Source organism: Alosa alosa, chromosome 10 (genome assembly GCF_017589495.1).
Source record: "Alosa alosa isolate M-15738 ecotype Scorff River chromosome 10, AALO_Geno_1.1, whole genome shotgun sequence".
NCBI classification, from domain to species: Eukaryota; Metazoa; Chordata; class Actinopteri; order Clupeiformes; family Clupeidae; genus Alosa; species Alosa alosa.
This window is the reverse complement of record NC_063198.1, coordinates 954,428-978,235: the sequence shown is the minus strand read 5'-3', so window position 1 is coordinate 978,235 and position 23,808 is coordinate 954,428. Positions and strand designations below refer to the sequence as shown.

Below are 23,808 nucleotides of genomic sequence, written 5' to 3'. Positions count from 1 at the left end.
TTACCCTCACTCTCTGAACTCTCTGCGTAAGGAAATCAAGTAGCCAACCAGTCAGGCTTGGATCAAAGCTAAAGTTGTTCAGTAATTTCTCAATTAGTAGGTCGGGTTGGATGGTGTTAAATGCCGAGGAGAAATCTACAAAGAGCAACCTTGCATGATTCCCGCTTTCCTCCAGGTGTTTATAGAAAAGATTTAGTAGAGTGATGGTAGCATCCTGCACCCCCCTCTTGGCCCTATAGGCAAACTGGGAAGGATCTAAGAGAGGTTCTACCCTGATTAGGAGCTCAGCTTTAATCAGCTTCTCTAAGGATTTTGCAATAAGAGATATGAGTGCAACCGACCTGAAATCGTTTAGGATTTGGGGCCGACTGACCTTAGCAACAGGCACCACTACAGACTGCTTCCATAGAGATGGCACCCTCTGCAAGGAGAGTGACAAACTGAATATGTGTTGGAAGATGGGGCCTAACTGTTCAGCACACACGTTTAGCGTGCGGCCACTGATGTTATCTGGACCAGGGCTATTCTTTGGATTGCAGTATTTGAAACACCTAACAACACTATGCTCATTAAAACAAGGGATAAATGGGGGATGCCAGAAGACTCTTCTTGAGTTCAGAATGTCTGATACTGAAGTCGTGTGTGTCGAATCTGACATAGAACATGTTAGGATCCTCTGCCAGTACTGGGTCAGGTATGCTGTTAAATTCTAACTTCCTCTTCCCCCTTTCCTATAGTCTTCATACTATCCCAGGCTGTATCCAGGTTGTTAATTTTGAGTTGTGTTTCTAGTTTATCTTTATACTTTAGTTTGCCCACCCTGATTTCTCGTTTTATCTCTTTTTTAAGTTTGTGCAGCGCCAGCAAGTTTCCCTCCTTAAAGGCTCTATTCTTGTCACGCAAAAGACCTCTAAGAGACTTATTAACCCATTGTTTACTGTTGGGGTAAACTTTTAAGGCCTTAGTTGGAATGACAGTATCCTCACAGTAAGCCACCCAACAACTGATAACATCCGTTAATTCATCAATATCAGAGCATGAGTCCTTAAACATATCCCAGTCTGTGCAATCCAGGCACCCCTGAAGAGAAAGACAAGCATCCTCCGACCAGTCCTTAAAGTACACAGTCTGTCGCTTGCCTCTCTTAAGAGCAGTTTGATATGAGGGGATGAGGTGTACACAGTTGTGATCAGATGAGCCTAAAGGTGGGAGGGGGATGGACTTGAATGCATTTTTCACTGAACAATAACATAGGTCCAATGTTTTATTTTGTCTAGTGGGGCATGTAACATATTGATGGAAGTCTCTAAGTGTTTTAGACAAAGAGCAATTGTTCATATCCCCCATCTTCTATAAACCATTCACTCATCCACCCATTAAACTATCTATCAACATCCATTACACTATCTACATTAAACTTTTAAACTATCTAATCTGTCTCAGGCTTTAAGCATAAAATCTGGCTCTCTTAAGACTACAGATCCTTTTCAACTGTTTTCTCTGTCCAGAACTGTTTCAAAATTAAAAGTCTTCACTATTATGATTCACTATTAAATAATTTAACTATTTAAACTATCCAACTATTTAACTGTTCAGCTATTCCAACTGTCAGTTGTCATCACCTATGACTCCCACCAACTGCTTCCTCTTCCCACAACTGTTTCAAAATGAAAATCCTCACTATAATAATTCACTATTAAATAATTTAACAATTTAAACTACTCAACTATTTAACTGTTCAGCCATTTCAACTGTCAGTTATCATCAACCTCCAGCCAACTATATTAAACCACCACCTACCTAGCAACCAACCAGCAGCCATTGAAATAAAACATCTATGTGAGTTTCCATAGCAGCCAACATGATTACCCTAGCAACCATCATATAAGTAAGGGATAATGCCATTATCAGAAATAAATGGACGACGCGGAGGCGTGAACCGTCCGACGCAAAGCGGAGGATTTCTGATTTTACTTTATTTCTGATAATGGACGCATCGAAGGGCATTATCCCGTTTATACCATGGTCACTTACAAAATAAATAAATATGATATAAATACTAAATGAGTTAGAGCTAAAATCGTTAGTTCGCAACGCTGTGGAATGTTGATAAGTCACAGCTGAGCGGACTAACTCAGGCGTTGTCAAGCAACGTCATAATAATTTTATAAGTGTAGTATATCACTTTTTAAACGGCACCCTTTTCTACCTAGACCATGGTATAAAAAACTTTATTTAGCATTGGTGTCATGAGCTCTCTCTCTGCCTGGTAACACGCGCTGATTAAAGCCTGATGACCTCCACCTGTTCCTGCTCTGCTCTGCCTCACCCTCGTTTACCTACCAGCTGCACTGCATTCACCACTCATCATGCCCTGTATTTAAAGCCTTGCTTTTCAGTCCACATTTGTCAGATCGTCTGCAAACCCACACCAGTTACCTGCCTGTCTTGGAAAACGACTCTGACTCTTTGCCTGTGAACCCAGACCCGCTCGACTACCTCTTTGATCTCCAGCCCCGGTAATCTTGACCTGCCTTCCGTCTCTCTTCTACGAATACAGCCTAGCCCTTGACTGTACTGCTGCTTCGTTTCAATTGCTGTTGTGTGTGTGTTTCCCCCAGGACTTCCTGGATCATCCAGCTCCTGCCATTGCTGCTCGGCTATTGGGGGAACACACACACGCAGACTCTTGGAACTCCCGGAACCCCTGTAACCCCCACCCTTAAATAAACATTCTAACGTGGACGCTTTTGTGGTCCTCGCCCTGTTTGGTGTCTGACAGTGCGATCTGACCAAACATGGACTCAGCGCGCGGTCGAACCAGCATGGAAACCGGCGAACCAGAACCACCCACCGCCATGCAACGCCTGGAAGAGACTGAGAGAGGCAAACCCGCAACACTGCTGACACTGCCTCCCCTACTTCAAGCCGCCTACCAACAGCTTCAGCAGTTCCAGCAGCAACAGCAACAACTTGCAATGATCATTCAACTTCTCACCAACCTTTCTCCTCTGCCTGCTCCCACCGGCCCAGCCCCAGCCAGCCTGCTCACCGGCCCAGCACCTGGGTTGGGTCGCCGGCAACCCAGAGCGGTTCAGCGGCGACCCAACCCAGGTACGGGCGTTCCTGACGAGCTGCCGTGTCCAGTTTACCCTGCAACCCAGGACTTTTGCCACTGAAGGGGCGAGGGTCGGTTACGTGATCACTCACCTGACGGGCCGAACTCGACTCTGGGGAACGGGGAGTTCGAGCCAGACCCCAGCATGTGCAACCTTCAACCTATTCGCAGAGGAGATGCTCAAGGTATTCGATTTGGAATCCACCACAGCCGAGGCATCTCGGACCCTGATGAGTATTCGCCAAGGCAGAAGGACTGTTGCGGATTACTCCATTGACTTCCGAACTGTGGCAAGTCGGAGCTCCTGGAACATGGAAGCATTGGTGGATGCCTTCCTCCACAGCCTGACGGACTACATAAAGGGCGAGCTGGTCTCCCATGATCAACCCCCACTCTTGATGAAGCCATTGCTCTGGCTGTCCGACCGCCCAGGATCCAGGTCCGTCGTCAAGAGAGAGGGGGCCAGAGTCCATCCACCAGCACACGGAGTGTCCCAACTGCCCTTCTGTCCGCACCTGCCACACCGCCTAACCAGTCTGAACCGATGGAGATCGGCCGCGCCTCCCTAACCCCTGCAGAGCGCCAGCGACGCATCACCTCCAACTTGTGCCTGTACTGTGGTGGTGATGGTCATCGAGTCGCCACCTGTCCAGCAAAAGGCCGGAGCTCACCAGATGTAGGAGGAATCCGGATGAGCTCAATGAACATTCCGCCCTCCATCAGCCGTAAACCCCTCATCCAAGTCTGTCTTTACCTGTCTGATTCCACCCACACCCTGGCAGCCCTGGTGGACTCTGGCGCAGAAGCAAACATTATTGACACAGGACTTGCTCGTCAGCTGGGCTTGGAAAGCCATCGCTTGTCCACTCCTGTTCCAGCCCGGGCCCTGGACGGTCACGTAATTGGCACAGTTACCAGCATCACAGCCCCCATCTCAATGATGGTGTCAGGAAACCACCGAGAGACCATCCGCTTCCACCTGCTCAGCTCCCCAGGCCAACCCCTAATCCTGGGCTACCCTTGGCTCCGTCTCCACAATCCTCACCTCGATTGGGCCTCCGGAACTGTGAAAGAGTGGGGAAATGCCTGCCACCTGACCTGTTTGCGTGCTGCCTCGCTGCCCCCCGGCTCAGTACCCCCCAGCACTGCCCCCGACATTTCTAATGTCCCTGAATGTTACCATGGCCTCCGAGAGGTGTTCAACAAGACCAAAGCCACATCTCTGCCCCCACACCGTCCGTACGACTGTGCCATTGATCTCCTCCCTGGGACTGCTCCACCCAAAGGTCACCTCTACTCACTATCCCCTCCTGAAAGAAAAACTATGGAGGATTACATCAGGGACTCCCTGGCAGCTGGACTCATCCGCCCGTCTTCCTCGCCAGCTGGTGCCGGGTTCTTCTTTGTGGGAAAGAAAGATGGTTCTCTTAAGCCCCTGCATTGATTATCGAGGTCTGAACGATGTCACAGTGAAGAACCCGGTACCCTCTGCCTTTTTACTCACCTCTGCTTTTGAGTTGCTCCAGGGATCCACTATTTTCACCAAACTGGACCTTAGAAATGCTTACCACCTAGTCCGAGTAAGGGAGGGTGACGAGTGGAAGACTGCATTCAACACCCACACCGCCATTATGAGTACCTGGTAATGCCATTTTGGCTCACCAACGCCCCAGCGGTATTCCAGGCTGGTGAATGATGTGCTGCGGGACATGCTGAATAAATTCGTCTTCGTGTACCTGGACGACATCTTAATTTTCTCCAGAACTCTGTCCGAACACACACTCGTCATGTCCAGCTGGTTCTTCAACGGCTCCTGGAGAACTCCTTTATGTCAAAGCGGAGAAATGCGAAGTTCCACGCTCAGACTGTGTCGTTCCTGGGATACATTGTCGCTGAAGGCAATATCCAGATGGACCCCCCAAAGGTCTCGCAGTTACCTCCTGGCCAGTTCCAGGGAATAGGAAGAAGTTGCAGCAATTCCTCGGGTTTGCCAATTTCTACCGGAGATTCATCCGGAACTACAGCTCCGTCGCCGCTCCCCTCACAGCTCTGACCAGCATCAAACACCCCTTTTCCTGGACCCCAGAGGCCAACACAGCCTTTCATACCCTCAAGGCCCGGTTCACCACTGCCCCCATCCTCCAGATGCCGGATTCAGACCGGCAGTTCGTTGTCGAGGTGGATGCCTCGGACGTGGGGAGTCGGGCCATACTCTCAACGGGCAGAGGAGGACAACAAGTTGCACCCCTGTGCATTTTTTCTCGCCCGGCTTTCGCCTGCAGAGCACAATTATGATGTTGGAGACCGCGAGCTGTTGGCAGTCAAGCTTGCCCTGGAGGAGTGGCGTCACTGGCTGGAGGGGTCCACAGTTCCGTTCCTGGTCTGGACCGATCACAAAAACCTTGAATACATCCGCAACGCCAAACGTCTTAATCCCAGACAGTCCCGCTGGGCCTTGTTTTTCACCAGATTCAACTTCACCCCCTGTCATACCGCCCAGGTTCTCGAACACCAAGCCGGACGCTCTCTCCCGTCAGTTTCATAAGGATGACGCCCCTTCCCAGGAACCTGCATCAATTCTGCCCGATCCCTGCGTCGTAGCTGCCCTGACCTGGGATATCGAGGGAGGAAATTCAGGAGGCCCTCCCGTGACCATCCCAGTCCCAGTGCATGCCCAGACGGGTCGCCTCTTTGTCCCAGAGAATTTGAGGTCCCGGGTCATACAGTGGGGACACAACTCCCGCCTTGCCTGCCACCCGGGCTCCGCCCGCACCTGCCATCTCCTTGCCCAGCGCTTCTGGTGGTCTGCTTTGAGAAGGGATGTCCGAGGGACCCGTCCGTGCCTGCCCCCACCTGCAATCAGAACAAGTCCTCCACTTTCCCCCCCTGGGTTTACTCCAGCCCTTGCCTGTGCCCACACGACCCTGGTCCCACGTCTCCTTGGACTTTGTAACTGGCCTCCCACCATCAGGTGGGATGACGGTCATTCTCACTGTGGTTGACCGGTTCAGCAAGATGGCACACTTCATTCCCCTCCCTAAACTGCCATCTGCCAGAGAGACTGCCCAGGCTGTTCTTGATCATGTCTTCCGTCTACACGGGCTGCCCAGGGATGTTGTCTCTGACCGAGGTCCGCAATTCACCTCCACATTCTGGAAGGAGTTCTGCTGCCTTCTAGGGGCCACAGTGAGTCTCACCTCTGGGTTCCACCCCCAGTCCAATGGTCAATCCGGCCCGGGCAAACCAGGAGCTGGAGAAGGCGCCAAGGTGCATGGTTTCTCGCAAACCCCAGGCTTGGGCACAACAACTGACGTGGATAGAGTATGCTCACAACTCCCTCACCTGCTCTGCCACTGGTATGTCACCTTTCCAGTGTGTGTATGGCTACCAGCCCCCCCTGTTCCCCAGCCAGGAGGGAGATGTGTCCTGCCCGTCTGCCCTCGCCTATGCCCGCCGTTGCCGTCGTACCTGGTCACAAGCTCGTGCCACGCTACTCAAGTCAGCTGTCAGCTATGCCACTGGGGCTAACCGCCGAAGATCGCCGGCACCCGCCTACCGTGTTGGCCAGAAGGTGTGGCTGTCAGCCAAGGATCTCCCACTGCGGGTGGAATCATGAAACTGGCACCTCGATTCCTCGCCCGTTCCCTATCCAGAGGGTCATCAGCCCAACCGCAGTCCGGCTCCAGTTGCCAACCTCCATGAGGGTGCACCCTACTTTCCATGTTTCGAAAGTCAAGCCGACGCATGAAAGCCCGCTGGTCCCCGTGCCGCTTCCTCCTCCTCCTCCTCGCCTCGTTGACGGTGGGCTGGTGTACACCGTTCGACGCCTGCTTCGGTCCAGACGGCGAGGTAGGGGCCTCCAGTATCTCAAGCTGGACTGGGAGGGCTATGGACCTGAGGAGAGAACCTGGGTGCCAGCCAGTCGGATTGTGGACCGGACACTCATCGCCGACTTCCACCGTCTGCATCCTGATCAACCTGCAATCCGTAGGGGCCGCCCCAGAGGGGTCCCTAACCGTCCTGCCCGCCCGGCTTCCTGTCCTGTGCCTGACCCTGACCCTGTCTCGGTACCTGTCCCGTCTTCTGTCCACGACCCTCCAGCTCCCTCCGAGGATGAGGATGTTCACTCGGACCGCTCGGAGGAATTCTAGCCCTCCACCGGCTCCCCTCCGCCCTCCTGGCGTGGTGTCACTCTTGGGGACTTCTGGGGCCGTCCCTTAGGGGGGGGGTTCTGTCATGAGCTCTCTCTCTGCCTGGTAACACGCGCTGATTAAAGCCTGATGACCTCCACCTGTTCCTGCTCTGCTCTGCCTCACCCTCGTTTACCTACCAGCTGCACTGCATTCACCACTCATCATGCCCTGTATTTAAAGCCTTGCTTTTCAGTCCACATTTGTCAGATCGTCTGCAAACCCACACCAGTTACCTGCCTGTCTTGGAAAACGACTCTGACTCTTTTGCCTGTGAACCCAGACCAGCTCGACTACCTCTTTGATCTCCAGCCCCGGTAATCTTGACCTGCCTTCCGTCTCTCTTCTCAAATACAGCCTAGCCCTTGACTGTACTGCTGCTTCGTTTCAATTGCTGTTGTGTGTGTGTTTCCCCCAGGACTTCCTGGATCATCCAGCTCCTGCCATTGCTGCTCGGCTATTGGGGGAACACACACACGCAGACTCTTGGAACTCCCGGAACCCCTGTAACCCCCAACCCTTAAATAAACATTCTAACGTGACGCTTTTGTGGTCCTCGTCCTGTTTGGTGTCTGACAATTGGAACAACCATGTCTACCTAAGCAAAACCATTGTAACTATCTCTACATTATCTGTTGTAACACTGTACGTTTTACATCATATGTTTTGCATTTTCATGCACTGGTAATTCCTCGGAATTACATTTTCTAGTTATTATTATTATTATTCACTTTCACTTTTACACCTACCTTGAAATTCTTTTTGATGCATCTCAGAATAAAGGAATATCCACCACATCTGGTGTTTGTGGATATCTTTCATTGAACTTGGATACACAACTGAGCTGGATACACATGAACACAAGTGTCTTGACTAGCCTAATGGTAGGAAACTAGGGGTTGGCCCACTTGGTACTGAAGTTGAATAGCCCTTTTGTAGAGTGACGCGATCCATGTAACTCCAATGGTGTTTTGTTAACTTTTTGCCAACTAAACTTTTCATTGTTTTACAAACTAAACTTACAATTTGTAGCCAATCATTGATCATCAAAAAACTATCACATTTAAAAGCAATGTTAGGCATTAAAGGGGACACTTTATCAACCACCCTTTATCACTCCTTTTACCACAACTCATAAAGAGGCATAGAAAGACACTTACCTGTGTCTGTGAATAAGTTTGATAGATTCTGAACTCATTGGAGTGTGAGCAGTAAAGAGGCCTCGAGGGGTGCTGGCTCCTAAACAAGCTGAACTGAGCTTATCAAGACCAGCCAGGCCCTGCAAGTTCACACAGAATGATGACTTCACTGTAACACTAAACATTATAACATTATACTGTATCTAAACATTCCATCTGATTCTAAATCAATCTACTCCATCACTATAAAAAGTCTAGGTCTAGCCCCTTTTAGCCTCGTTTATACTGAGGGCCAAACATGGTGCTTGAACTCAGTTCCTGGGCCAAGAGGGGTTTATACCGTCCTGGGCTAGGCTTAAACGTGGCCAAACGTGAAACTAATGCCATAGTAACAAGCCCTGCTTAACTGCCAGGGCCACAACACATTAGTAATATGGCCCATGTTAAGTGTAAACCCAACAGGAACTCTAGCCCTGGTGCTTGTAGCCTATGCCAAAGTGCCTGGGCTTAAGTTCCTGGGCTGATGGCCCACAGTATAAAAAGATGGCCCACAGATAAAAATTATTATCTATATGTGGCTCTGGTCAAATAATTACACTGTAAATGGAATTTGGTGTACAAAAATGTGGTTGTGCATGTTGTGAGGCTCACATGACACAAGCTGCTCCGCAACATCTGGAATTGGTCAGTCAGCTTCTTGTGCAGGGGACGCATTTCTGGATGTACCAACTTCTCATGTACAGCCAGCCCCACACCTAAGATATGTACCTGTCCCAAACAAATGTTACTTTCTCCCAACTATGCCAAATTAAAAAACAATGTTAACATGACTTATGACAGTGTTATACACACCGCAAAAAATTCTAACCAAGTGTTATGAACCCATTTTCTGTAGGTTTTTGCATTACTATGTTTTAATGACTTTATAGGTTTCAGGAAAGTGCAATACTGAGTATCTTTTATTTTTTTCAGCACAATCTAAGCAATATGATTAAATATTTGTCATTTCAATTTAACCAACTATATACACAAACATGAGCAAAAAAACATCAAAATGTGTATTTATTTTTAAAGAAATGATTGGCAAAGAGCACAAATACATAGATTAAACATTTTTTTACTAATTGAAATCATACACACATTTATTTTGAAATAAATACCATTGAAAAGTTTTATAGTCAGAGAGATATCCCTCCGCAAAGTTATGTTGACACTACTTTCTATAATGCAAGTCAATGGGTGGATTACGGTCTATGGATAGATGACGCTGTTGCCAATCTAGTTAATCTACCCATCACTGGACAGGAAATTAATTTCATACAAACGTCAAATGGTCATTTCAGTTTGCTTCCTGGTTAGTTTGATGGTCAAAATAATGATAAAACGATATTTTGAGTTTTCCCCCTGCTATTATATTTTCGCATCATCTTTGACACATTCTGGTCACTGTAAAAATAATTACATGATTTTAAAATGACGATAACTTTGGTTCTACTTAAATGATAATTCCGGTATTTAGCACTTTGAGTCCCTTTTCTGGTTTGTTTTGGATGAACTAGAGTGGTGGATACCGAAATTGTGACGATGGGTCCCAGTAATGTAGTACTGGTTTAGACCGATTTCTGCTTTCTCGGACTCGACTCGGACTTGTTCCTTCAAAGACTCGGTCTTGACTCGGGTCTCGGACCACAGTGGGAGGAGAAGGGGTCGTAATTTCAGACTGAGTCCTCGAGACCAACGCATTTTTTTTATGTTCATATAAAAACACACACAACAATAATAATAAAATGCAATGTTGACGGGCATTATTTGAAAATGACATCCGCAAAGATACTGCCGTCTGTAGGGTAGGAATTTCACTGCGGCCACGTCTTTGCCCCTTGCGTTGGCCTTGGTGCCCCCTTCTTTCAATATTCTGCTTCGCGTCCGTTTAATAGCGATTTTTATTTAGCCTATGGCCTGTCAAAATAATCTTAGCATCACAGCGCAAACTAAATGACAGCGCATAGCAAGACAGAAAGTGCATCCAAATTCACCCATTCTTCTGAAATACTCGTGATCGCTATGCCTACTCATCACACAGACACATGTATCACATCACATGAAAGAGCTTTTCTCAGCTTTTAAACGATGTTAGCCGCTAATTGCTGTGGTGAACGGTTCGCGAGAAAAGTAAACAATATGATTAAATTTAATCATAACGTCTACATAAGGTGCTATGCCCATCTCCCTACCCATTCATCTCGGTGGCATACTTCACAAACCCTTTGTTCAACACATGACAAACCATATATCAGAATAAACAGCAGACCTTACCGAACACAAAGGTGTAAAGCAGTCCCCTGTACAGTAAGCCGTTCCAGAGTATTCTGGTTAAATTAAAAATGTAATTTGCAGCAAGGTCCACATTCATGTCTCCAACTTTGGTCTTTAGGTTTCAAAATGTGTTTAAATCTTTCTACATGATTTCATAACAGGCCAAATACAAAATAAATGTTACAAATATTGCCTAGATATAGGTAAATATTAAAATCAGAGGATATACAGCTGATTAAGAGTTTGTGAAAGGAGTCTTAATGATCAAAAAATGCTAAGCATGCATCTAGGCTATTTGAGTTTCTTAAAGCTGAGCTGTGCTTAAATTGTTCAATACATGATTCCATAACAAGCCAAATATAAAATAAATATGAATATTAAATATAGCCTAGACATCTAAATATTAGATGATCAGATGATTTACAGGTCTATGTAATATGTCATGTTTCATGTTTTTGTAATGTTTCATACAGTGATGCAGGTCTACTGCTGTGAATAGGCTAAATACAACTTTGATTATTTTTATAGCCTACTACTGTATAGTTAACTTTGGCCTTGGTGCCCTGACATGTGGCCTTTGTGCCCCCCACCAAATATGCCCAACTGAAGGCCAAGTGGCCTTGCCCCTAAAATGGTGAAATTCCAAGCCAGGGCCTGGACTGTTGATTATTAACTGGGGTGATTTTAAATCATGAATATGAAAACTGACATGGTTTTTATGGTCTTGGTCTCGACTCTTCAAAGACTCGGTCTTGTCTCGGACTCGGCATAGGCGACATTTGACTGTTTCAGTGGCTGGCTATGGGCATGCAAAAACATGTCCTTAAAACAACCAAACTCCACCGGCACCGACCTCGCTTACAGTGCCCCTCACACACCCCTCAAACGTCATGCAATGAGGAAAATGGTTTCGTAGCTACATTTTAATGGGAAATGCACTAATGCCTACTGATAATAGTAAGTCTTACTACACAAAGACCCCTTTGAGTAGAAGCATAATCTTGGTGTCAAATGAAAGCTAACATTCTGGAGATGATAGTTTTATCTACTGTACTTTTGCACATGAATCTGCTACTGTGGCTGTTTTCTAAAAATGATACTGAGCTAAACGAATAGGTATTCCAACACAAATTCATTTGTGAAAAATCCATATTTTACTGTATAGTTGTTTTAAGGACATGTTTGTGCATGCCCATAGCCAGCCACTCTGAAACAGTCAAAGGCGATTCAAAACGAGTCAGAAAGTCAAGGCAGGACCCATCAAACCAGAAAAGGGACTCAAAGTGCTAAATACTGGACTTATCCTTTAATGAATCAGAAAACCAATTAGTTTTGCGTGATCCCTGAACCCTCCCCCCCTGGTTTCCAGTCTGGTCATTCCACGGAAACAGCCCTGACAAGAGTTACAAATTACCATTTACTTTTATGTGATGATGGCCAAGCATCATTTCTACTACTCTAATTACACCATATATCCCAGCACGCTCCCTTTGTTCTATGGATGCTGGTCTCCTGAACATCCCAAATATAAAAAAAAGATCAGCTGGTCATCAGGGATGCCTCACATCCGAGCCATGATCTCTTCCAACTTCTGCCCTCTGGAAGACGCTATAGATCTCTCAAGACAGGAACGACGCACTTCAACAACAGCTTCTACCCTTCAGCAATTAGACTCCTGAACTCCTGAAGATTTGCAACTCTACTTATTTATTTATATTTACTTAATTTATCCCTCCCGCTATTACCCCCCCCCCCCCGGACTGAGCTACAAAAAATACCACCAACATTGTTGTGTGGCAATTAAAGTTTCTAATCTATTCTATTTCGTGTTGTTCCAATTATATTCCTTTTTGTGTTGTTGATTTTATATTTAATATTTAACTTTGCCTATTACATGGGGTAAATTGTTGTTGTGAAGTGTTCTGAGGCCATGGTCCATGGTGATAATTCACTATAACTAACAATAAATTGAATTGATAATTTGTAGAAAGTGGACCAAGTCACTGCTTAGGTCTGAAACAGAGCTAGGAGGCCCCAACATAGTTATTTCTGTTTTATTTCAATTCAGTTGTAGGAAGTTCCGATAGTGGAGTGGTTAAGCTCATATAATGAGAAGTATTGTGCATGTTATGAATAAAGCTACTGTGAAGATGTAGAACTTACATTAACTGCCATTCAAACTGGTTGATTGAGTTCATTATGACTGTTTCAAATGGAACCTTTAACTGGCAACATTCTAATCACATACAAATGTGATTTCTTTTTTCACCTTTAGGCCTATAGTTTGGCAAACTAAATGAAGTGATTTTTTTCTGATCAATAACTATATAAAAAAACTATTTGTAAGTTAGAATGGCAAATAATAATACATAAATAAATAAATGCAAGGTTGCCTATAGTAAGACATAGTAGTAATAGCCCACGAGGCAGTACTATTGCACATTTTATTAATGTATTAAGCACTGTTCCTTCATTAATATTGGACATTTGCCTAATTTATAAAGTTCTAACAGATATAGATCTACAGTAGGCAATATGTACAGTGGGCAGTGCTTCGACTTGGCCAGCTTCCCTCGCGGTCCGCGAGCGGGATCACACGGCATCCCGCGACTTTAATTTGTATTTTTCCAGTGACGCTGCAACGACGCTGCAACAACCGGCAGAGGTTTCAAGTGAGCAGGGTGTCTCGTAAAAAGAAATGGAGCTGGAAAACCCTACACAGACTTCACTACAGACTTTAGCAGACTGGTTTAGAAATAATTTAATAGCCAGAAATATGCCTGCCCTGCCCTAATAAAGAAATATTTGGTTAACTGCGAAAGTGAATCCCGCTTTGCAGTCAGAGAAGAAACGCAGGGACAAATTAAACATTCTGTTTTTCTCCGAGTGCAACGATGATAGACAGACATCATTTGGACAAAATATAGAGCATATTAACCTCCGTTGCTCAGCCAAATGCCTTCCTGTTACGTCCTGTTTTTTTGATGGTCACAAGTTTACTTCATTAGCGTTTATTTCTTTGATTATTAAAGAGTGTTTTTCATTTAAAGGCTTGACTTTGTGCTTATTCAGAAGAGTGATTTAGTGCTCTCCCCAATCCCAGACGTTCACATTGCATGTTTGTTTGTAATGGATGCAACCGCGAGATATGCTTGTCATAGGCGCCGATACCGTGGATGCTCCGTCTCTCGGGCACCCACTGAAAACAGTGAGCACTCACATGTGCCAGCTTACAGTCCCGGCTAAATTTACATTCATTTAAAATCAAACATCGCAGTTTATGTTAAATTCAGCATCTCTCATAATGTGATTGGATATGTTGCTGTCAATTCCCTACTTCATATACTAACCACCAATGAGAGCGTCTCTCGTTATGAAAATTCCTGACACTTCCCACCTGAAGAATTAACGAAGGCTTTGTCGGTCTTCAGCCCGAATGTTTAAAATGTATATAGCCCTGAATATAATTTTAAAAGTAGTCTGACAAAGCTTATTGTTTTGTGACACAGCTAAACACTGGTACCTCATAGAACGTCTGTAACATAGCCTAGGTGGTCGCAACTCACAAAAGTAAAGCAGATAGAAAGAACTCACGCAAATCTAGCCTACAACACGCAGAGACAGCTTTATGCGCGGGAGAGAGCGTAAGCCAAGACTGTGCTTTATGATTGTTGCCTTCTGATGGTATCTTGCTAATTCACTGAACTGCATTAGGTGACACAAATGGTATTGCCTTTATCTTATAACTCCTTGTCTGAGCGACTACCAGACCTATGGTTTTTAAAAGTCAGATAAATACAAAAATACATTAATTTTTGCAAACTCCCTTCATTCAACCCTTGAAGACATTGCGGTCTGGTGCGCTATGTAGATCGTTTCTCGTACCATTTAATTTCTCAGAATTATAGGTCTACTAGGCCTACAATAACGTCATCACCAAATACATCTTTTATTTTTAGTTGATCAACCACAAAGAGTAGCATAGGCCTGTACGACTGTAGCAGCCCAAGGTAACCAGTTGTTGTAGATGAGAGGCAACCCCTTGTTTCAGATAGCCTGGACAACATGTTACCTGGGTGTTGCCCTACGCTATTAATTAATGGTAGCCTACAATAGTTAATTGATTCGCAAGAACATATTAGTTGGCTCAAAGAGTAGGAATCAGGATGGAGAGAGTCACGCTGCGGTGTTGCTTTTGCGGATCGAATCCAGTTTAATGCTAGTTTTCAAAACATATATTTTTTACATGTCTTTTGTCCGAGTGGCTGTAATGTAGCCGAAGCCATGGCGATGAAAAAAGCTTAACTTCAAACCGCCTAAAAACAACTTGTTTGTGAATGTCTGACAACTGCTGCAGCGCATGCACGCCAAAAAGGAAACCAGTAGGTGGAGAAACCAGAAGGCACACAACACCGAACGATTTTAAGGCTATTTCGGCAGATAGGCTACTCAATGGTGCTATTTCACACGCATTATAGCGACCCCCACTCACCGGGGTTAGGTGGAAGGTGTTAATAGACTATTGGCGTAGCCTACAGTGGACTAGGGCTGTCAAAATTGCTCAAAAATGACGTTCGAATATCCCCTCTTAAATAAACACATGTATTCGAATATATTGGAATATCTAGGCTATATTATTTGGCGCATTATGTCAGTGACGCGATCATGTCATCTGTTTTTAACTTTTTGTATGGTTATTGCTTGACAGGGGGGATCCCAAGTAGCTTTCAGCCATAAGGCATTTCCTAATTCACCCGACACTGATATTCAAAATGTTGAAACTATTTCGGCATAGCCTATAAGCAGTTTAATTAAATGTAATGTTAGTTGTAAACAAACGGGCTACTTGGTGAGGCTTGGCCTCACAGATGCGCTCGTGCCTTAAATGGCAATACAAATCTTCACGATAGGCCTATTAACTGACCGGCCGATTCACGTTGGCTGGGGGGCAGGGGGGGGCCATCAGACATTTGTTCCCAAGGGTCTATGAATTGTTAATCCGGCCCTGCCCCCAACGAACGCAACTTTCCACCTCTGAGACAGCTGAAACGAAGTCTAGAGGACTCCTAACTCACTAAGACCTACTTACTGTAGGCTGCGCAAACCACAGGCCTTTTTTTGGGCAAGCCTGCATTCGCGGCAGGCCTTCTGTCGAAGAATTTTATATAAATCCTGCGCTATCAGTAATCCTCCTACCCCCCCGCTACCACAGTTGTGGATAGTGTGGCATGCTCACGCTTTATGTATGAAGGAGTTCTTGCAAACTATAGCCCAACCATTTACGTCTTCAAAAAATAACAACTTACGAGATATGCCTTCATATCTTTGGGCTTCATTCAGCATTTTGTTCTTCCACTGGAAATGACTCTTCTACATTTGCTGCCTGCTGCATCCTTTCTGTTTGTATTGTTTAGAAAATGTTTGACGTCTTGAGTTAATGCATTAAACATTGTTTGCTGGTAACCAGCCACAAATAGCCTACAGATTCTTTAGCGTCGTGCATTTCTCTATTCTCTCAAAATGTGCCCGCTTCTAGGCTGGCCAAATGCGTAATTCATGGCATAAAGCAGATGTATTTGTTTATTGTACAGAAAAATAAAAATAACCTGTCAAGCAGTCAATTGACTACATTGCAGTCAATAAGTAGGGCAAATTACTTAAACCAAAACGTGGGTCATAGTTGTCTAAGCCTCTGCTGTGAGGCCAAACCCATGAACAAAGACGCATTGATATCTGCAATAGTTTGTTTTTACGAAACAAGCTCACAGCCCGACGAGTCATAGCACTGAAGGGAGAGGCAACTGGCATGTGATCTCCCACGGGCCAATGGATGTACAAGTTTTCTCCTGTGCCTACGATATTTAATCCAGTGTTTTGTCAAGTTGCAAAATGCTATTCGCTTTAACGATAGTATGAAGTACTTTTGTATAGGGTACTATCTTAATTGCTTTATACTCAATACTTGACCAATGGCTATTGCATCTGTCTATTAAAAGTGAAAATGTGGCATGTGATCTAATGTGTAGGCTTCATAAAATAAAATAAACAGATTGCTAATGGCCTACAAGCTGATCTGGGGTGCGTTTCCGCATAAACCACGGAGGTTAGCTTTTACTAACAGGATGCCTCGCTCAACTAACCAACATGTAAGTTCACGACTGTTTCCCAAAACTGTCGTGATTAAGACATAGTACTGTAAGTTTGGACCATGATAGTTTCCAAACTTCGTAGTCTGGACTAAGGTGGTTAATGACGTTTAGTAGCACGTGAACGGGCACCTGCACATACTTCTGTGGCGCGATGCGTTAAGGCCGGCAGATGACAGCAGCCGCTGTAATACAGCAGCTACCAATCCCCTGTCCAAGAGTTTGAATCTGGGTTAAGATTTTGACAACAATATTGACATCGTTGTTTACCTAAGTTTATCTTTTGTGCAGATCATATTATCAAAATCAGAATCAGCCTTCTTGGCTTGGTTTTATGAACTAACAAGGACCCGCCCTCCATGAAAATCAAAGGCTACATATTCTCAGCTGACTCGTCAAAAGTCGCACCACCTTATTATTATCTGCAGGTGTGTGACTTTTACTTACGTGCACATGGCTGCAAATTGACTTTTAATTTATGTATTTTCTGCCTTGGGCATTTTAAAATATGCATGTATGGTGGTTAGAAGTGTAAATATCAATTAGAAACCTAAATATATTTATAATTATTAATTTGCAAACAAATAACTGGCGTCAGTGACGTCTTTGACATGAAGATCCCTGGAACTATGCTTCTACTAGCATTCGACTACACAACGATAGTGGTTGCGAACGTTCGTTGCTACTATGGTTTTGGGAAACACTAACGTAGTGTAACGATGCATTGGACTATGTAAGTTCCAAATATGAATGTAATTCTGCGCCATAAAGCAGATGTCTTTGTTTATTGTACGTTTTTGTTGTATTGTAAGTTTTGCCAGGTTTAGCCTCAGTTATGAATTAAAATGTGTTTAATGCAATAAATATAAACTGTAGAGATGCAACCTGGTCATTAAAATGATTACAAATGGGATTTTTTTCCCAGGTTTTGTTTTTCTTTTTCTCCCCCCACCCCTTTGGCAGCCCTCAGTTCAATGTTGGGTTCCTGAATTGGCCCTCACCAATCAAAACTTTGAGAACCCCTGCATTACATGCATAGTAAACATATAAGGTCCAAGAACCACTACCATATAAGGTGAAGATCAAATCCATCCCAGGAGAAAGTACACAGACACATAATGCAAGTAAGCATTGAGTGCCCAACTTTGTGACACCTCCGAGTGGGCAGGCCAAAGCTAATTGAGAAAGTAATCAATTTTGCATTGAACCCAGAAAGGAGATATGTCTACTCTCTAAAATATTCTATATATTTTAATATAATGGTCTTCTCCTTAATGGTCTTTTCCTTAGCCTGGAAAATCCAGACCCTGATAATCTAGAAAGATTAAGGGTCTGGCCACAAATAATGAAACTGGCCCAACTCGAGGGGCGGCACCAAGCATGCATTTGAAAATCTCACTGCACGCAATTGGATAACACTAGACCAATGTTTACTCTGAATTATTCCGGACTTCGACGCAATTAGATAACACCAATCTGCTGCTCAACGTCAGCAAAACCAAGGAGTTGATTGTGGACTACAGGAGACTGCAGGAAGAGCACACACCCATCTATATTGGAGGCACAGCAGTAGAGAGAGTCAGCTGCTTCAGATTACTTGGAATTAACATCAGTGAGGATCTGAGCTGGTCACACCATATAGGTATGGTCACAAAGTCAGCAAGACAACAACTCTTCTTTCTTCGGCGGCTAAGGAAGTTTGGTATGGACGGTGAAATACTGACCAACTTCTACCGCTGTACCATTGAGAGCATCCTGTCCGGCAACATTACAACATGGTATGGTAACAGCACCACTCATGATCGCAAAGCTCTGCAAAGGGTGGTCAGGTCAGCGCAAGGCATCACAAGGACTGAGTTACCAACTATCCAGGACCTTTACAGCCAGCGCTGCAGGAGAAAGACCAAGCGAATCCTCGCTGACCCCAGTCATCCCAGCCACAGTGTCTTCACCCTCCTACCATCTGGTAAAAGGTACAAGAGTATGCAGACGTGTACCAGCAGATACAGAGACCACTTCTATCCACAAGCCACCATGATGCTGAACTGTAATTATCTTCCCCTAATCAACCTAAAACCTCAGAACCCCCACCCAAACACAACAACATACCCCGTCCCCACACATATACACACCATTTCATAATTCCCCTTTTCATCACCCCCCACACACACACACAAACACAAAATACACCTTCTTAAAGCAACACCAAAGAGTTTTTTGTACCTTATAATAATGTTTCCAAAATAGTTTCAGTGGTTCATGAACTCGTAACAGGGTGAACGGCACTTCTGCATTCGCTTTGCGGCCCTCTATCGGCTATAACCGCACTTGACAAGTTGAGCTGGCTCATGAGTTTAAGAATTTCATTACTTATAATTAATTTTATAAGTACATGACAATAAAATTACTTGAACTTGAACTTGAATCTGTGGTGAAAAAAGAAATCACATTTTGTATGTGATTAGAATGTTGCCAGTTAGGTTCCATTTGAAACTGTCATAATGAACTCAAGCAACCAGTTTTGAATGGCAGTTAATGTAAGTTCTAGATCTTCACAGTAGAATTCTGGAATGACTTGTAAAAATATTTTACTCCTCAAAGATGTGTATATTATACAGCAAATATCTAGCCCCAGAGGTCAGATCTGAAGTGGCTCCACGTCTGAAATCATACCTTAGGGGGTGAAGATTATATAGTGAAACCTTCATGCTTTAGTCATAAAATGCACAAATACACAATACACAGAGGTTCAAGGCTTTTTTACACATCATATTTACCTGCTCCTCCATGAGATCTTTCAGTTGGGTAATTTTCTCAGAGTCATCTGGATGGCTGGCAATGTATTCCATATCAAAAAAGGCCTGGGAATTGTTACATGTGAAAGTTAGGGAAACCAGACCATTTCTCTTGCCAAAAGTTATTTGCAGAGCTCAAACACAAGCTTAAATTTGAAATTTACATCCATGATGTGCCTTGAGATATATTCATACAGTACCCTCCAGAAATATTGACACCTCTGCTAAAGTTGACTAAAAACCAGTATAAAACATAATCTGTTGGTGATTTATTTGAAAAAAAAAAAATAGGAAAAATACAACCTTGAAGGGAAGCACATTTATTTTGAGAAAAAGGAAAATCTCATATAGAAATAAATATTTTTAACAAAAACACTTCGCTCACAATTATTGGTATTACTGCTTGTAATACCTTCTTAAGCCGCCCTTTGCCAATGAAACAGCTTGTAATATTCTCCTATGTGTAACCGAGGTCGTAATTCATCCGCCTCTCACGGCCCTCGAACCCGCACACCTCCACACACACCGGCATGGGAGTCGAACGCTCTAACCACTGAGCTAAAAGCCCAGGCTTCCAACTCAGCAGTTAGAAGTGTTCTTAAGGTTAGGGGTGTGAGGATTTACACGGGCAACTAGCACGCTAGCTCAGTTCGCCTCCGTTACACTTTTTTTATACCAGTTTTTAGTCAACTTTAGCAGAGGTGCCAATAATTCTGGAGGGTACTGTATATATTATATAAATAAAACCACACTGAATTGAATTGACCTGTCGCTAAGCCCCGCCCCCCATTGTTCCCGTGTGAAAACTCGGACAAACAAACCAGACTTGATTAGAAATACATTGTGGACAATGGCAGCGGACAGTATATAAGCAGGCTTTGAGGACGTTTTGATCGATAAGAGTTACTTTCCTCCAGAAGCTATCAAAAGGGACTTAATTATGCTATGGAGTGGTGTATTCAAAACTTTAGAATACATACAAGTTAACAAGCAGTTGTGGCGAGTAGACGTGCAAATCACCGTGCAAAAACCACTGACGTTAATGCTAGCTAGCTAGCTAGTGGAAGATTGATACTAAGATACAGTATGTTAGGTTACGTTCATATTTAATGTAGTAAGAATATGGAACAGCTGGAAAATCTGTTTGCATATACACTGATAGTCGTTATTGCTGGGGAATTGTTCATGACCATGGAGCAATATGGAAGGAAAGAGGCTTTCTTATGGCTACTGGTAAACCTGTACAACATAAAGAGTTCATTGTATTGTTGCTGGAGGCAATTCAGCTTCCTTCTGCTTTAGCAGTGGTTAAGTGTGCAGTGCATATTAGAGGCGCTGATGAGGTCAGCCTTCGTAATGAGAGGTCTGACTCGGCTGCTTAAAGTGCCGCGAAGGGGGGAGTTGAGAGGAGGATACCACCAGAGTTTTTTTAAGACTTTCGAACAAAACACAATTGTTTTTGAATTTGAATTTGCAAATACCAGATATAGTGACATCAGGTCAAGCTTTAAAGAAAGCATAAAAATCGGCAGATACAAAAGAAAAAAGAAAATGGAAAAATTGTAAAAAGAATAATGATGATTTGTGGCTACATACTCCAACAGGCAAGCCTGTTCTACCAAAATCATGTTTTCATATAGTTGCTAAAGTCACTCATGGTTTAGATCATGCGAGTGCAACAGCTATGGTAAAAACAATGTAACAACTTTATTTTGCACCAGGATTCACCACCGCGGCAGCTGCTTACTGAGATAGGTGCATTACCTGTCTTAAACATAACACCGCACCCACAGTGAGAACCCAAGGAGGGCATCACCCACCACCATCAGACCCGTTTGAATATATTATAATGGATTTTATTCAATTGATCAATTAACAAAATGCAAAAGTTATGAATATTGCCTTGTAATTGTAGATATGTTTTCAAAATGGCCAGAATGTTAATGGAATGTTGAAAGATAAATTGACTAAAACAATGGGATGGAATTGGTTGACTGCTCTACCTTTGGCTCTCCTCTACCTCAGAGGCTGTGCATCAAGATCAAAAGGTTTAAGCCCATTTGAGATTTTGACTGCCCGTCCCATGCCAATTCCAGGTTTACCTAATCCTAACCTAATGTAGTTGGTACTTTGTCTGGTTACATGCGAGAACTGATTGCTGCTTAAAGTGCCGCGAAGGGACTTCTATCTTTTGTTTCTTAACAGGTGCAGTTGACTTTGCCTCAAAGTTTTCTGGATACTTTCTGGATACATACCCAGTGGAACCAGGCTCTTGGGTGCTTGTTTAGGACTTTCGAAGAAAACGCTGGAATGAAGAACGGTGGCGCGTATCAAGTTCTGTTGTCTACACCCACCGCAGTGAGAATTGCGGAAAGAGACTCTTGGATTCATCTGTCACACTGCAGAGTGGTGAAAGAACCGGAACATTATCTCAACGGATTGTGACTTTATGCTTGAGGTTGACCAGTGGAGGTTTTGGCAAACTTCGCCAGTAGGCCTTTGGATATATGTTCCATCGGGGATAAGGGAAGTGTTGCAAGATCCTGCTGTTTTAACCTGCATTACAACTAGAAAGTATTGGACTGCAAATGAAGTCAGTATACACTAATCAGTATACACTAATGAATCAGTATACACTAATCAGTATACACTAAACTAGCACTGTTTTATTTCCAGTTTAGCTTGATATTTAATCATCGCTGGACAGTGACCTGGGGAGGGCCTAAAAAACCCAAGCCAGCTTTGCTGTTGAAGATAGAATAGAGCTTTTGTTGTTTTAACTGGGAGTAGAGTGGGGCTAGTGGGTAACGCTTTAGAATAACATGTGCTTATCATGTATTAACAGTGCATAATAAGCAGTTAACAATTCATTACTAACAGTTAGTTAACTGTTGTTATCCTTTAATAACATTAACTAACAGTTAACATGCAGCTTTTTAAGTTACTTACAAGCATATTTGTTAACAGTTAACATGCAGCTTGTAAGTGTTAACAAGCAGCTTGTTAATGCTGTATAAGACAAAGAGGTGGATAACTAATACGCTTATAAGACCTTTCTTACCTATTTGTAGTACATTTTGCAGCCCCCCAATCTAAAGCGAGGACCATGTAGCCTATTCTACAAGCCCAACCTTCTATCTCTATATATCTACTGCATCTATCTAGTTTGTTTAAGCTGTGAGAAATGCACCTTCAAAATTGCTGCAACGAGCAGGAATTGAACCCCGGTCTCCTGTGGCAAAGAGTGAAGTGCTACTGACTGAGCCACGTTCCTGTCTTTGAATGTAATGATCATCTTGATTCTATATTCTGTTAATGTTCTATATCATACCAGTTATGCCTTTTACAAATATATTTCTGATAAAAAAAAAAATGGCGTTTAATTTCCATAATCTTTGTTCAGTGTCAGTTTGTCAGCAGTCTAAAGATATTATCAGAGGGGGTTAATCAAGGATCTTTGATATTATGCCAGCTTTGTTTATAGTTTGGTTACATAGCAACCGAGAGTTAAAGGCGACAAGTGGGTGCGTTCAATGTCGCAAAACATAGGCTTAATGTTCACGATCGATTTGAAACCTTTGCCTTGAACAGAGGCGAACATTTGTGGTCTGTTGCTGCATCAATGTCAATGGGAGACTTGTGGAATTTTACCAAAAATTGGTCATTATGTCTCTCTGGATTTGTTGAGGGTTTTTGGGGAAAATTTGTAAACAAAATAACTTAATATCAGACCATGCTACTGTCAGTTACTGTCCAGTTGCTAGCGAGTTAGCTAGCCGCCTATCTAAGGTAACATTTTAAATGGAGAAGTGTAATTTCTTTAAAATGACAACTAGATGAATAACATTACTGACATTAGTTAAAGTGGATAGTTTATACTCAAGTGAACTTGCAACAGTATATTAAGTTTAAGCAAAGCTCCTCAACTGCTAGTCACTTGTCAGCGCATAGCTGTGAACAAAATGAACAATTTCATCAATACTGTTACAGCAAAGTAGCCTAGTTTAGCTCAGTTAGTAGCAAATCACTCTATGACTCAGGAGACCAGGGTTCAATTCCTGCTCACTGCAGCAATTTTGAAGGTGCATTTCGCACAGCTAAACC

The 23,808-nt window shown here is 43.8% G+C and overlaps 1 protein-coding gene across 4 annotated transcripts in view; it reads right to left on the bottom strand.

The window, feature by feature from the left end:
• The window catches only part of dock3 (dedicator of cytokinesis 3), a 557,701-nt gene that overhangs the window by 94,341 nt on the left and 439,552 nt on the right, over positions 1-23,808 (bottom strand). For all 4 annotated transcript variants that reach the window (XM_048254372.1, XM_048254373.1, XM_048254374.1 and 1 more), the window contains 3 exons: positions 19,687-19,770; positions 9,099-9,215; positions 8,469-8,587 (listed from right to left, as the gene is read on the bottom strand). In XM_048254372.1, the coding sequence (XP_048110329.1) occupies positions 8,469-8,587; positions 9,099-9,215; positions 19,687-19,770 (320 nt within the window). The remainder of the gene's footprint in view (positions 1-8,468; positions 8,588-9,098; positions 9,216-19,686; positions 19,771-23,808) is intronic.